At 41.0% G+C, this 16,400-nt stretch overlaps 1 protein-coding gene and 1 pseudogene across 7 annotated transcripts in view; one reads left to right on the plus strand and one right to left on the minus strand.

The window, feature by feature from the left end:
- The window catches only part of Prdm2 (PR/SET domain 2), a 110,586-nt gene that overhangs the window by 86,730 nt on the left and 7,456 nt on the right, over positions 1-16,400 (minus strand). For all 7 annotated transcript variants that reach the window (XM_087549473.1, XM_087549475.1, XM_087549476.1 and 4 more), the window contains one exon: positions 4,329-4,402. Coding sequence is in view for 6 of the 7 variants with exons in the window: in XM_087549475.1 (XP_087405601.1) it covers positions 4,329-4,337 (9 nt within the window). In the remaining variant the exon portion in view is untranslated. The remainder of the gene's footprint in view (positions 1-4,328; positions 4,403-16,400) is intronic.
- Positions 15,998-16,146, plus strand: LOC120103347 (small nucleolar RNA SNORA17; annotated as a pseudogene).

Raw genomic sequence — 16,400 nt, forward strand, 5'->3', positions numbered from 1 at the left:
GACAATGACAACTCTGCCAAGGAAATGCAGCAGCAAGCCGGGTGGAGGACAAAGCCAGGGGAAGAGAAACACAGAATGCATTCCGTGGGACTGCATGGCTAGGACAGTAGAGAACAGGACAGTGCACCACCGTGTCAGTACAGACACAAAGTTCATCAGCAGCTGCGTGCTGGGAAGGACTAATCAGCAAGGGAAGCCCAGGACACTGCAATACCCCACAGCCAGCAAATGGCTGTATCTCCATGAGTACAGATGCAGGTCTAATGGGGACAGTGAGGCACACAGATCACACCGCAGGGGTGAAAATCTAGGAAAAAAAATGAGCCATAGTAGCCTCATTTAATAAAAAAAAAAAAACGAAAACTTAAAAATTCAAGCTTACAGATAAATAGCTGAGGTAAAACATTACTGAGATACTCAGAAAACTGAAAAGCAGAAAAAACATACAACTACAATGGCAAGCTAAGGCAAACAACAAGAAAGAGCTTAACTAACATAGCAGAAAAAAAAAACAGTAACACAGAGGGCAGAGCTCAGCAGCCCTACATCTTAACAAGAACAAAAATGATGGGAATTACTTAAAACAGAAAACAGGAAAAAAACATAAAAGAGTGTCAAACTTTAAAAGTACAATGACTGGAATAAACACAGTCTATAGTATTAAAAAAAGAAAGAAAAGGAAAATCCAAGTATGTTCATTAAACACCTCCTTCCAGAAAACCCTAAGCAGAGACTGGAGCGGGCTCAGTGTCAAGAGCACTTACTACTCAATCTCAAGGGCAGGGTCTGGATCCCAGTACCCCTCAGGAAGCTCAGAAGTAGCTGGAGCTGCAAAGCCTCCAAGGTCATCTACATATGGACACATGCACACATATATAAACAGAACAGATATCTTTAAATGTATGAAACAAGTTAAAGCTCTAAATACTTTCTATTTACAGATAGAAAGGGCAGTTTACAAAGACATAAAAGTCTAGCTGACGGGGTTGGGGATTTAGCTCAGTGGTAGAGCGCTTGCCTAGCAAACCCAAGGCCTTGGGTTCGGTCCCCAGCTCCGAAAAAAAAAGAAAAAAAAAAAAGTCTAGCTGACTTCATAATTTATAATCCCAAATACTTATTAATCTTGAAATCATTAAATCAAAATGGACCTTTAAGTCATCAGACTTAAAGAACAGAAACATCAATATAGCAGAGTAGAAATATGTTATTTTAATTAACGACAGGAGAATATCGCAGAGATGATCTCTACTCTACAACAGTCTAAGACACAAAAGGGGAAAGTTGTAATTGCTTTGGCTTTACAGTGAGTTTAGTAGGATATAGCCACACTGTAAGTCCAGGAGCGACTGTATAGGGTTAGTGTGGAATGCTAATGAGGAAACAAAGGACAACTATGATCTAAAAACAGAGAAAATAAAGAATGAAGGCAAAGGTGACTCTGACTGCCAGTTAGGCACCAAAGTGAGGAGGAACAAGGACTTACCTACCTATCCAGAGAAAAGACATGGCAAGAGTGGGCACTAAATGAGAAACAGGGAAGAGGAGCAACCATAGAGAACTCATGTTCTGAGGGTATATGGAGCCCCAGAATAGCTTCAGAGGGAGAGCCTAGCAAGCTACCTCTCAAGGAGGGACTGGATCACACCAACACAATTGTAATGTATTGTAGTGTGTACAATATGGGCACGCTTTGAATGCTACCAACCCTCCTAAAGGATTCACATAGCAACATGACCCTATCCAGATCATCCCTGTGCCTCAACTGGTTCATTGGCTGGGAATAAAGAGTCTGTGCTAGTGTCTAAGACCACAGCCCTCAGAGGACGGCTCTGACTGTGCAGCAGAAACGATAACCATCTCCTAGAGAGGGAATCCTACTGACCTACACAATACCTTTAGGATGTTAATTATGAGTTAGTCTTGCTCAAGTTCAAACTTCCTTCCACCTGGATTCTATTGTGTAGTTATCTGGAAATTTTTAGTACAATCTGACTGACAACAAGAGTGATAAATGCCAGAACAAAAACTATAAACTACTCTGATTTTTTTTTAATTACAAGAACAATTGTGGATGAACATAATGTTCCAACTTAATAAAGAAATTTAACTGAAAGTGCTAAAAGAAAAAGTGGAATGGTTTTATGATCAAAATAAACCTTTACTTATTATCAGACCATTTCACACAGCCGAGTAAAAAACATGCTAGTCGTTAAAGCACACCTACTTTGCTCCTGGTCCTTGGCACTTGGCATCAAAGGAAGCCCTGCACAAATCTAAAATTAAAACTTGTCAAAAGTAACATGAGATTGCTAAAGAGCGAAAACCTGAAATGGTTATTATTACACCTCTTTTGAAACAGCATGCACACTCTTCATTTGACACAACTGAGATGTACGTTAAAGCAGAAGTGTAAAGTATCAGAAAATAATAATAATCAGAAGAAGAATGTCTAAACACACTTGAAATCTTACAGACTCAGTAGGACATGAGAACCAACGCACAATTAAGCCTAAGCTTAACTGTCAGCTCCTCAGATAAATGAACACAGAACAGCACACCAAGAACAAAGTCCACATTCAAACTCCAGTTTGAGAAGTCACCCTCGCTCTACCCAGAACCTATTCCTCTAACAAGCCCCAGACTGCAGAAAAGCCACTGCTCTGAGTGACCAGGTTCACATTGAAAGTCAACCCTACATTAGGAAAATAAATGAAACACATACAGAAATATACCTCTGATGGATGATCCCCCAAATCCATCCTGCCTTTTTCCTAACCCCTCACCATTTCAAATACAAGCTGCCTTCAGAAGTATGTCAGTAAATCTTCAACTATTACTGTAATGGAGACCATGTGCCCATGTGCTTGCCAGATTCCTGTTTATAAGGTATAGTCTGTGTATTACAATAAACTTATTTTTGATAATGAAAGCAATGAAATCAAAATGACTCACTCCAGCAATTTCACCTCTCCCAATGCAACATCGGACAGAATGTATTAAACATCATCACCTCGTGAAATTATACTTGTGCTTTCTAGTTAGAAACACCTGGAAATGATTCTTTTTAAGTGTCTAAAGTTTCAATTGATAAGATAAAAAATGTTGGGCTGGAGAGATAGCTCAGCAGTTAAGAGCACTGACTGCTCTTCAAAGATCCTGAGTTCAAGTCCCAGCAACCACATGGTGGCTCATAACCATCTGTAATGGGATCTGATGCCCTTTTCGGGTGTGTCTGAAACAGAGTACTCACATACATTAAATAAATAAATAAATAAATAAATCTTTTTAAAAAGATATAAAATGTTTTCAAGTCTTAAATGTTTTAAGCTATTAAGTGAAAAAATACATACTTTATATTTTTGTTTTTCACCTCTTTAAAAAATTTGCTTATGAAAAATTTTAGGATAATATTTCTGACAGTGATATGTTTTTTGTTTTCTGTTTTTGTTTTTGTTTTAAGACAGGGTCTCTCTATTCTGTAGCTCTGGCTGTCCTGGAACTAGCTCTGTAGACCAGGCTGGTCTCAAATTCACAGAGATTCAACTGCCTCTACCTCCCAAGTGCTGGGATTAAAAGCGTGCTTACAAAAACTGTTAGGAGATGGTTTCTGACAGCCACAAACGTCTGTAACTGTGAGAATAAGACAAAAGTAAGGAAATTGCTAAAGAATGCATTAAAATTGCATAGCTAATACCAATTATTGGATCACCCTTGAGGTTACAGAAATATCCCATAGCAGAATAGTTTAATCTCCGAGTAATCACACATCCTCCCGCAAAAGAAAATATCTTCTACTTCAGTATCTGCATCCTCTTCTTTATACAGAGGGCTTTCAAGAGCAAGATACTTGAAAGTTTATTTGAGCAGTAGTGTCTCTAAAAATAATTTTTAATCTCAGAAAATTATAAAATAAAAAGTTCAGAGAACAAAAGATTGATATGTACCAAACCAAAAACAAATGAACAAAACCCTAATTCTGAGTGCAGCAGAAGAGGGGTTAAAAAAGAAAGTCTGGGGTTGGGGATTTAGCTCAGTGGTAGAGCAAGTGCAAGGCCCTGGGTTCGGTCCTCAGCTCCAGAAAAAAAGTCTGAGGTAAAGTTCCTAAGTTGGTCTCCCTGAGGACCCAAAGAAACACCAACCCACATCAGTCAGTGCACAGCTACACCACATACAACTCACGCTAGACGGACGGAGAATGGTGTTAGGAAACAAAAGCAAACATTCAAAAGGAAGGAGGGAGGGAGGGAGTGTGGTGCTAGCTTTAAAAATCAATAGCTTGCCTAACATCTAGGTCATGAATTTGTATAAATTTTTATTTTTAAACTCACCTGATGCATTTTCAATTCCTGTTGTGTTCTGTGAAGATACACACAACAAAGAAACTTCTTTGATTACATGAGCCCTAAAAAGAAAAACAGACAATTGTAATATTCGCCTGCCTGTAAGTTCACAGTGATTAAAAACCACATACAAGCTATAGAACGTGCTCCACAGGCTGCTTATCAAGCATCCGTGCCAGTCAGCCTCGGTCCACACGGACAGCTAACCGCTCAGATTCATCCCATCAATAAACACCCGGCTCACTAAACCGGACTAGAATTTCACTGTGCTCTATAATCAAAGCAGCAGCATCAGAATGACATCATACTTTTAGTTAAGAATTGTATCGCTCCTTAGGAGAAATAAATTAGCCGTGTTAATAGTCAGAAACACAAAAGCTGAAGGAGTAAGTGGTGCGCCATGCAGATATCCCTCTTTGCTTTCAGGATTTGCTGCATGTAAACACAATTAGACTCCATTATTCTGTTTTTCAAGCTCTTGAAGCAGTAAGGTGGATTGACTAAAAAGAGTCACATGAAATTCTCTTCAAAGGGAAGAACAGAAAGCAGACAGTACTGTGCAAAGGCTTTTTAAAAGAGGTCTGGAAAGAGCTACAATTATATCTCTACAGTGTACATTTGACATAGTCAAAGACGTGACAACAAAAGTTCTTCTTGTAAATATATATGGCATAGTCATGTATCGCAGAACACTAATGCAGTCAACCACTGACCACACATACAGTGAGGATCCCAGGAGGCTGTTTCGTTGTCTCATGGTATAGCGCTGGGCCCAGCAGTGGTGTCCCAGAGCATATGACATTCAGAAACAAAACTGCCCAATGACACATTGTCAGAACACACCCTTAAGTCGTATGTCACTGTCTTCATTTCTAAATAATAATTTACTGGAGAGGTGTGGTGTCACATTGTGGCTCCAGCACTTAGGTAGAGACAGGAAGAGTCAGAGTTCAAGGCCAGCCTAAGCTATGTAACTCTACTATCTTTAAAGTCAATGCAGGGCTAGAGAGATGGCTCAGAGGTTAAGAGCACTGACTGCTCTATCAGAGGATCTGAGTTAGATTCCCAGCAACCACATGGCGGCTCACAACCATCTGTAGTTGGATCTAATGTCCTCTTCCGGCACACAGGTATACATGCAAAAAGAGCATTCATAAACATAAAATAAATAAATCGTTTTTTACAAAAAGTCAATGTAGATGGTCCTTTCTTTCCATATAACGTATGCCATGAAGGTTCATACCTGTAATCCCAGCATTTGAGAAGTTGAGGCAGGAAAATCAGGAGTTCAAGGTTATCCTAAGTTATATGATATAGCATCCAAACCATAAAAATAAGTTAATTAAAAATTTAAAAAATAAATTAAAAATATAAAGATATAACATATCCTTAAAGTGAATTTATGATTCTTAGATGCAAATCATAACAATTCAGTAGACTCTCCACTGTAGCATTGTAAATGTCTCCAGTAAGCACATATAACATACCATGAAGTATAAGAGACTATGCAATATAATTCTCTCATTTTTTTCATTTAGTTCCTTGATCTACAAGACACCACCTACATGGTAACTGTTCGATGTGACTATAAATAATACAAGGGGCATGTGATGTAATGACACGCATTTCAGACTGGAAGAATACATGCCTGTCCCATCAGAAGGGGCTTTGATAGGCTATATTTTTTTTTTCTTTTCTTTTTTTCGGAGCTGGGGACCGAACCCAGGGCCTTGCGCTTGCTAGGCAAGCGCTCTACCACTGAGCTAAATCCCCAACCCGATAAGCTATATTCTTAGCTGGTTCTAAGGGGAAATGTCTTTCTGTTCTTTCTCTGAGCTGTTGAGAACCATGCTCACCTGATGGATGGCTTTTAACAAGTGAGACATTATACTTAAATCTGGACATGCTTATCTGTACTAATTTTTATGTATACTGTGCCTGAGGAAGGTACTCCACAGCATGCCAACTGGTTACATAGGTCAGTTCTGGTTAAGCCAATATAAACTCTTAGTATATTCGACAGATAAAATGTCAAGGTAACTCAAGAGCCACCCATGAGTCTGTCCCTTTAAATAAGTGGTTTTCAACTTTCCTGATGCTGCAACCCTTTAATTAGTTCCTCCTGTCTGGTGACTCCAATCATAAAATTATTTCTGTTACTACTTAATAACTGTAATTTTGATGCTGTTATGAATCATTTTGCAAATATCTGCGTTTTCCTATAGTCTTGGGCAACCCATGGGAAAGGGTCATTCAACCTCCCTCCAAGGGGTCATAACTCACAGGTTGAGAGAACTGCTGTTTTATGTGGATTTTTTTTTCTTTTCTTTTTTTTAGGAGCTGGGAACCGAACCCAGGGCCTCGCGCTTGCTAGGCAAGCGCTCTACCACTGAGCTAAATCCCCAACCCCCTAGAACTGCTGTTTTAAAGTTTAACACTGAGCATCTTTCTCATAGATATTTAATATGGCCTTCCCCAGGACACAACTTCCCCTACCCATTGCCTGAGACTTAACCTGTTATCCTATTTGAATGTGGCTCTGGGCTGTGAAGAAGTCCTAAGGTCCGTGGTCTCGTAGATATGTATACCTGACCCCACAGTGTTCACTGGCTACTATCAAGTCCTCTAGGCCTGTGTGGCAGGCTCCAGTTTTCTCTTTCTTCTTCAAGCTTTCACATGTGACTTAATAAATTCTGCCACATGAATATCTTTGAAAAACAACAGAAATCTGCAACAAAATACAGTATTCTGCTGAAAGCTATTTGGAAGCTAAGACTCCTGTGCCGATTTCCTCTGTCATTTTTCATTGTCCTAAGACTCCCTGGCATCACTGTAACTATCAGTTCTTCCAGGGACAGCAGGCCTGTGCTATCGTCACATGCTTAGCTTGTTTTGAGAAAAGCACTGACATCTTTAGCTCCAGGCAGACTGAAAACCTTGGCCATGGTGTCCAAACCTGCTTCTTGCTCTTAGTAAATGGTGTGACACCACTGTTTGACTTTGTTTGGGTTGATGTTGCTGTAATTTGACAGTTTTACCGGGCTAGTCATGTATCGTGTAACTGACTCGATTGAATTATATGTTCAAGAGTATTTATGGACTGAAAGATGATGGCTCAGAGGTTAAGAGCTCTTGTTGCTCTTGCAAAGGATCCAGGTTCCATTCCCTAGACTAAAAGTGGCTCGCAACCTTCTGTAACTCCAGACCTAAGATACTCAACACCCTCTTCTGACCTCTGTAGGCAACCAGACATGCACATACATACACATGCATGTATGTACATAGACATACATGCAGGCCAAACACTCGTCTACAGAAAATGAAATAAATAAATCTTAGAGTGTGTGCCCTCAGCCTGAAGCAGCAGCAACAACTAACACACTTCCTCTCCTATAGATTTATCAGTTCTGAACATTGCACTTTGTCAAGAGAAGCCACACTGATGAATGACCTTAATGGGCTTTACTTTACATTCCAGAAACTAGGCAGTGCTTCATTCCACATAAGAGAGTAAGTGCCCCTTCTACTGCCCGTTACTCTTCCCACCCTGAGCACTAATGTGTTAGGCACTGCTCGTGGGCCCCAAACAGGAATCCCTGACCTCTAGGGAAGGGGCCCACAATCAGAAAATACCTAAATGTGGAGAAAGTGCTATGCAGAAAAGCAAAGAGGGGTTGGAGATTTAGCTCAGTGGTAGAGCACTTGCTCTGGGTTCGGTCCCCAGCTCCGAAAAAAAAAAAAAAAAAAAAAAAAAAAAAAAAACAGAAAAGCAAAGAGGTTTGGATCACCAACTATGCCTGTCTCCACACTTGCCAATCCAGACGCTGCTCTAGAGACAGAAAGAAGAGCTGTGCCCTGAGAAAGCATGGGAAGAAAGAGGAAGAGCACCAGAGACCCAGAATGTGAGCTCGAAGTCTACACCAAGGTGCACAGCTTGCAGGTGGTGATGTCAGAGGCAAAAGAGACAGTGGGAATGCTAGTTGGCATGGTGCGAAAAGGAAGCAGTGACTTATCCTGGATAGGCTTACAAACTAGGGCCCATAACTTTAGCTGTCTGGTTAGAGATGAATTATGAAAGAAAAGGCAAGTGGGGATGACTTGAACGGAGAATATGGCTGCTGCTTGTAGGGGTGCTGCCCTCCCCTTGTCTGGGTTGCAGTTGGTTTTCCTCTTTATTTCACATCTGTCTTCTTTCCTTTTCCTTACCTTTGTAGTTGCTAACCCACAGGCGCAATTCAAATAGCAGAATTATCTGTCATCTGACACTGGGCAGATAAAACAGTACAGTGTGGAAAACATTTCATTTTTTTTTGAAGCATTAGCTTGATAAGTGACAACTTTTTCTAATTAAAGAAAACCTACTATGTAACTTGAGTTGGTACGCACTATGTAACTTGAGTTGGTACACACTATGTAACTTGAGTTGGTACACTCTATGTAACTTGAGTTGGTACACTCTATGTAACTTGAGTTGGTACGCACTATGTAACTTGAGTTGGTACACACACTATGTAACTTGAGTTGGTACACTCTATGTAACTTGAGTTGGTACACTCTATGTAACTTGAGTTGGTACACTCTATGTAACTTGAGTTGGTACATTCTATGTAACTTGAGTTGGTACGCACTATGTAACTTGAGTTGGTACGCACTATGTAACTTGAGTTGGTACACACTATGTAACTTGAGTTGGTACACACACTATGTAACTTGAGTTGGTACACTCTATGTAACTTGAGTTGGTACACTCTATGTAACTTGAGTTGGTACACTATGTAACTTGAGTTGGTACATTCTATGTAACTTGAGTTGGTACGCACTATGTAACTTGAGTTGGTACGCACTATGTAACTTGAGTTGGTACACACTATGTAACTTGAGTTGGTACACACTATGTAACTTGAGTTGGTACACTCTATGTAACTTGAGTTGGTACACTCTATGTAACTTGAGTTGGTACACACACTATGTAACTTGAGTTGGTACACTCTATGTAACTTGAGTTGGTACACTCTATGTAACTTGAGTTGGTACACTCTATGTAACTTGAGTTGGTACACACTATGTAACTTGAGTTGGTACATTCTATGTAACTTGAGTTGGTATGCACTATGTAACTTGAGTTGGTACACTATTGAGTTGGTACGCACTATGTAACTTGAGTTGGTACACACTATGTAACTTGAGTTGGTACACTCTATGTAACTTGAGTTGGTACACACTATGTAACTTGAGTTGGTACATTCTATGTAACTTGAGTTGGTACGCACTATGTAACTTGAGTTGGTACACTCTATGTAACTTGAGTTGGTACACTCTATGTAACTTGAGTTGGTATGCACTATGTAACTTGAGTTGGTACGCACTATGTAACTTGAGTTGGTACGCACTATGTAACTTGAGTTGGTACATTCTATGTAACTTGAGTTGGTACGCACTATGTAACTTGAGTTGGTACATTCTATGTAACTTGAGTTGGTACACTCTATGTAACTTGAGTTGGTACACTCTATGTAACTTGAGTTGGTACACTCTATGTAACTTGAGTTGGTACACTCTATGTAACTTGAGTTGGTACACTCTATGTAACTTGAGTTGGTACATACTATGTAACTTGAGTTGGTACACTCTATGTAACTTGAGTTGGTATGCACTATGTAACTTGAGTTGGTACACTCTATGTAACTTGAGTTGGTACATACTATGTAACTTGAGTTGGTACACTCTATGTAACTTGAGTTGGTACGCACTATGTAACTTGAGTTGGTACACTCTATGTAACTTGAGTTGGTATGCACTATGTAACTTGAGTTGGTACGCACTATGTAACTTGAGTTGGTACGCACTATGTAACTTGAGTTGGTACACTCTATGTAACTTGAGTTGGTACACTCTATGTAACTTGAGTTGGTACATACTATGTAACTTGAGTTGGTACACTCTATGTAACTTGAGTTGGTACACTCTATGTAACTTGAGTTGGTACACACTATGTAACTTGAGTTGGTATACTCTATGTAACTTGAGTTGGTACACACTATGTAACTTGAGTTGGTACACTCTATGTAACTTGAGTTGGTACACTCTGAAGCACAGCCTAGGACTTCCCATGCCTCCCTTCATGTCCAAACAAAGCCCATTCATCATTTCTTGTTGGAGAAAATGGTTTTTCAAGACAGAATTAGCTCTGGCTGTCCTGGAGCTCACTTTGTAGACCAAGCTAGCCTCAAACTCAGCTCTGCCTGCCTCTGCCTCCCAAGTGCTAGGGCTAAAGGTGTGAACCACATCACTGGCTTAACACCTTTTAAAAGTTCACTCCACAGTCTGCCCACTGGTCCTTCTTCTGTCACCTCTAATCCTAACCACTAAAACACATCTTTGTAGGTAAAGGCACTAGCTGTCATGCTGATAGCCTGATTTCAACCCCCAGAACACACGTGAACAGAACAGAAAGAATCAATCCTCTCATTTGTTTTGACCTACACAGACACCAGGGGGTGAGGGGAGAGCAGAGGACAGGGAGATGCAGGAGGCATGCACCCATACATAAATGTTCACAAATACAATAAATAAATGTACCTTTAAAGAATATTCCAGAATGACAGAGCTATTACAAAACCAAAGGAGTTCTTAGCTGATTTTTAGCATGTGTACATGTATAGTGCATATAAGGGTGTGCAAAGACATGTTCACATGTGAGGAGCACACCAGTGTGCAAGTGTCTGTAAACGTGTGTGAACATGCACATGGAGGTCAGTAGGTTGACATATGGTGCCTTCCACAATGGCTCCCCGCTTTATTTACTAAGTGCAGATCTCTCCCTGGGCCCAGACCTTGGTAATTCAGTTAGTCTGAGCAGCTGGCCTGCCCTGGGATCCTGCTACCTCGTCCCAGGCACTGAGATTACAGAGAGGCAAGCCGCTGTTTTATATGGTGCTGGGAATCTGAACTCCAGCCTTTACACTTTTGCAGAAAGTGCTCTCATCCCCTGAGGCATCACCCCAGCCTTCTTCATTTTTAAGGCTAAATTCTTTATTAAAGTATGCTAAAGTAAAGCCATGTATGATAGTGTGTGCCTGTCACCCCAGCTACTCAGAAAGCCAGGTAGCAAGATCACTCTTGAGTCTAGGAGTTCAAGACAAGCTTGAACAACCTAGAAAGCCCCTATCTGTAACAACAACAACAACAACAACAACAACAACAACAACAACAACAACAACAACGGGAAACTGTGTACTGAACTGAACAGCCCCTAGCCTGAGACTGTGTCTTTCACTATGGGTATTTAGCACTACCATAGGCCATCAATGCCAGCAGTGCCTCAATCATTTTCACAACTGAAGAAAACTAGACACGTTCAGGGCTCAGAATAAGGGTCTGCAGTAACCATGTGTCTAGATAACAGGACCACATGTGCTGCCTATAACAACAGCACACTCCAAACAGTACTCTGAAGTAACCTTCTTACGGTCCACCAGCACTGCTCAAAAGCCCTAAGGCCTCTGAGTTAACACCGACTGGGACAACATCACTTCCACATTCCCACTTAGCTAATGTATGGAATCTCAAAGCCAAAGTTATCCACGAGAGATGCACAATGGATCCTATCAGTGCTGAGAAGAATCTTCTCACATATATCATCAAAACCATCCCAGCAAATGTTTTTTATATTGTTTTAAGATTTACTTATATATGCGAATGTTTCACCTATGTGTACCCCATGACTGCCTAGTGGCCACAGAAGTCAGAAGCAGGCACTGGACTTCCTACACGCAGAATCACAGTCGGTTGTGAGCTGCCACGTGAGTACTGAGAACCAAACTTCAGTCCTTGGCAAGAACTCAACTGCTGAGTACCTCTCCAGGCCAGCACACTCTGCTTTAGTACTAAAAATTTAGTGATTCTGATTTTCTATTACTAGTAGATACTGAAATAGATAGAAAAAGTACAGTAGGCAGACACGTAAGCTTCGAATCTGTGAATCTCAGTCCTCAGTTATTCACAAATAGCACAGATCCTTGAAGTGACACAAGCTTCAATGCTACCTTAGCTTTCTGAAGGTCCAACCACATGCACACACTTACTTTCTTATTTATTTTATTTATATGGCTGTTCTATCTGAATGTGTGTGTGTGTGTGTGTGTGTGTGTGTGAGTGTGTGTGTGAGATGTAGGTATCTAGTGCTCACAGAGATCAGAAAAGCATGTTAGATCCCTTAAAACTGGAGTTAGGGATGGCTATAAGCCAAATTTGGGTCCTCTCTAAATGCAAATCTTGATCGCTAACCCTTCTCTCCAGCAACCTTTTTTAAAAATAGTGTCTAGCCTAGGCTACAGGAGACACTATTTAAAAAGAAGTTCTGATCCTCCTAATGCTGATTTCTGAGTGTTGGATTACAGGAGTGTGCTGCCATGACTAGTTTATAGAGTGCTAGGGACAAAATTCAGGGCTTTGCCATGCTAGGCAAAGTCTAGGAACTTGGCCACATTCAGCTGTACTTTCCAAAGATACTGTTTTCAAATTCTGGAACAATATTAACTTGTTGATATAAGGGCAACTTGATTATCAAAAAAACAATGAAAAATTACTGATTTCTCAGTATCAAAACAATCTGAACATCTGGAAACATGCTCCAAAGACCTGAAAACGTAGAGATAATTGGCTCTCTTGACCCTGGGTGCCCAGTCACATATCCACTCACCATCCTCTGAAATCAGACTAAGCTAGGAGAAGACATACAAGCACAAATCAAACAGATGTGACTGGTTATGCTGTCTTTCTGCAGAGTACAAACTTGGGACTTTTACAAAGCTACAGGAAAAGCAATTATTCTTAAAGTATCGGTTTACATCTAGAAGAAAGGAAGAATATTATGAAATGATAAATGAAAATATTTAATACATTCAACTATAAATCACTCGGTTATTTTTAAGACCAGTTTAGAAATCTTCTGTTCTTATTTGAAAAATACTGTAATTAACTTCAAACTATTCATTTTAAATTACATTAATCTAGTGCATGCATATGTATATACTATGTAGATGTGTGCCTGACACTGTGTGTAGGGGTCAGAGGACAACCTGCAGATTCTCTCCTTCCAGAAAGTTTCAGGGACCAAACTTTAGCCGCCCAAGATAATAGCAAATGCTCTCACTTGCTGAGCCGTCTCTCGGGCCTAAAAGTCATTTCCCACACGTGACCATCAAGTAGACGATTACTTGGCTTGTATGACTCTGGAAGCTCACGGGCAAAGAATAAAACAGACAAAGAATAAAACAGACGTAAGCACGGGAACCAGAATGCTGAGCTAGCGTTAGATCCAAATGCAAATAACGACAGATAAGGCCCAAGGAACAAGCACACTGTGTTGAGTTAGACACCCAGACAAGGTGGCACAGGGAAAGGTTTGAAAATGGCACTTTGTAAAGGAGGCTCATAAGTCTCCATAATAAAGTCTAATCACTACAAAGCAATCCTCTCGGCAAATGAACATCACAGTAACAAATCTATGGAGAGGAAGCCTTTAGCTATGCAGATTTACTGTGATTTACTCTGACCAAAAACTTAAAAATGAAAATATTAGAACCACACTAACTTCTCAAAAATAAGTGTTATTAACTTATAAACACTGTCAGAATTATCAGAATCCCTACCAGGAGGGTGGCACTACCCGGCCACAGTGTTGGAACTCTACTCATACTACTCCTGCTGAGGAACTTGCTCAGAGAAAAATGAGTCTATTTTCCTTTTCCCAAAATAACATAATTTCATAAATTACCTAGTTTTGCCCTAAAACACAAAGCTCTAAGTTTTTCTTGGAGATACAAATTATATGAGTGGCTTGTCGGTGGCATGTTTGCATGCACAGCATGTTTGCACGCACAGCATGTTTGCATGCACAGCATGAGCAAAGCTGTACAGCATTTCCAAAAAAGAAAAAGAAAATGGAGACAGTATTTTGGGTTACATAAAGTGTAACAAGAACAATACTGAAATGTACCACTGTAAGATCAGGGAGAGTTGTATGTCTGTGTGTAGATCATGAAAGCAGGAAGATTGAGCAAAAGCTGACTCACAGGGTGTGGCCTCTGCTGAAACCTCTGTCTCTCATCCCCCAGAATGGCTTCCACCCAATCCCAAGGACAGAGGTGACAGAGTATATCACAGAGACACCAGTAAATCACTTGCTCGGCCTACAGATCACGTGAAGAGGCACAGTGATCAGGCTGCTCACAAAGAACCTTCAAGTGTCCTCCCACTTGAGCAAACTAATTTCCATCTCATAGCCCAGACACCAGTACAACTGCCCCGGGGCCTAGGTTCCTGAAAATCCACAGCACCAAGTATTCTGTGACACAAACCTAAATAAGGAATGGGGACCTGGGAGGGGGATGGGGTGCTACAGATGCTGACAAAACAGTTCCCAGGTAACATACTGAAACCAGGGTCTTCTATTCCTATTGACACAAAATGGGGCTGATTAAGAGTTCTGCTTAAGGGGTTGGGGATTTAGTTCAGTGGTAGAGCACTTGCCTAGCAAGCGCAAGGCCCTGGGTTCGGTCCCCAGCTCGAAAAAAAGAAAAAAGAAAAAAAAAGAATTCTGCTTAAAATATATAAGTTATGTAAGTTAGAGAGCTAGCTCTGAGGTCAACAGCCCATGGCTCTAGAGGACCTTAAGCAATTAAACACCATCATATTAAAATGTCAAATCAGAGACCAGTGATACCATAGGAAAGTACTATAAATCTACACTTAAGACAGCAGGCACCCAGGGGTTTTCAACCAAATGGATTTTTTTTTTAACTTTAAAACAGTGGTTCTTACCCTGTGGGTCACATCCCCTTGAGGACTGAATGACCCTTTCACAGGGGTCACCTAAGACCATGGAAACACAAATATTACATGACGATTACAGTTATGAAGTAGCAGCAAACATAACTTTAGGTTGGGGTCACCACAGCACTAAAGGGTCACATTAGGAAAGTTGAGAACCACTGCCTTTAAACAAAATGGGCTGGGTAAATAACTCAATTGATAAAGTGCTTGTGGCTGCATACCCCTGAGGACCCGAGTTCAATCACTAGCACCCTTGTTTAAAAAGAAAAGCTCGGTGCCACAGTACACATGCATGTAATCCAGTGCTGACACGGAAGGATACTACGTCCTTGCCAGCCAACCACTCTAAGTCCATCAGCAAGCTTGGGAAGTGAGAGACCTCTCAAAAAAGAAAGTGGAAATGGCTCAAATAAGTAACATATGTATTTGTCATGTGAGTGTGAGAACCTGAGTTTGAACTCACAGAACCCATACAAAAGCTGGGTAAAATAGCAGTCAGTAATCCCCATACTTCTACACAGAAATGGCCAGTGGAGATGGAATGGGTCCCTGGGAGCTCACAACCTCAGACAAGGTAGAAGGTGAGGATCAACACCAGAGTCGTCCTCTAACTTCCACCTGTGCCCACTTGGATGCACCCAGGAGTGTAAATATGCACACACACATGTGCACACACACATACACAATAAATATAAAAACAATGGGAAATCCTCCACAACATATTATCTCAAGCTGGAGGTGTAGCTCAGTGTTAGAGTGCTTACCTAGGAAAAGTGAAATACTGGGTTCAATCCCAGCATCCATTAATAGAAAAGGAAGTGCCTGCCCCTACATGCCTTGCAGGTGTGCTGCTGTGTGCTATACAGGTTAGGGGTAGACAGGACAGAGGCTTTGTCTACGCTCAGTGGAGGCTATGTCCACCCTCAGTGTTCTGACTGATGAATATCTAAACCATTAGTAGCCTCACATTCCTTGAAAATAGGCGAGCCTGAGAGGACCACCAGTCCAGCACGGCAGACCTTGATGGCTCCCAGAACGGGGAGCAAGCCACAAACTAGAAAAACCCTGCCTGGGTCTGAGGCCCTAGGTGGGAATAAGCTCAAGACAGACAACCCTCACATGGGGTCACTTGAGGTCACTAGGCATGGAGTCACTCAGGTGAGCAGGGTGAGGAATGAACCCAAGATGATCACCAGACCAGCACCCTGGAGCCTAGACAGGGAG

Source organism: Rattus norvegicus, chromosome 5 (assembly GCF_021556685.1).
Source record: "Rattus norvegicus strain SHRSP/BbbUtx chromosome 5, alternate assembly SHRSP_T2T, whole genome shotgun sequence".
Classification (NCBI taxonomy): Eukaryota; Metazoa; Chordata; class Mammalia; order Rodentia; family Muridae; genus Rattus; species Rattus norvegicus.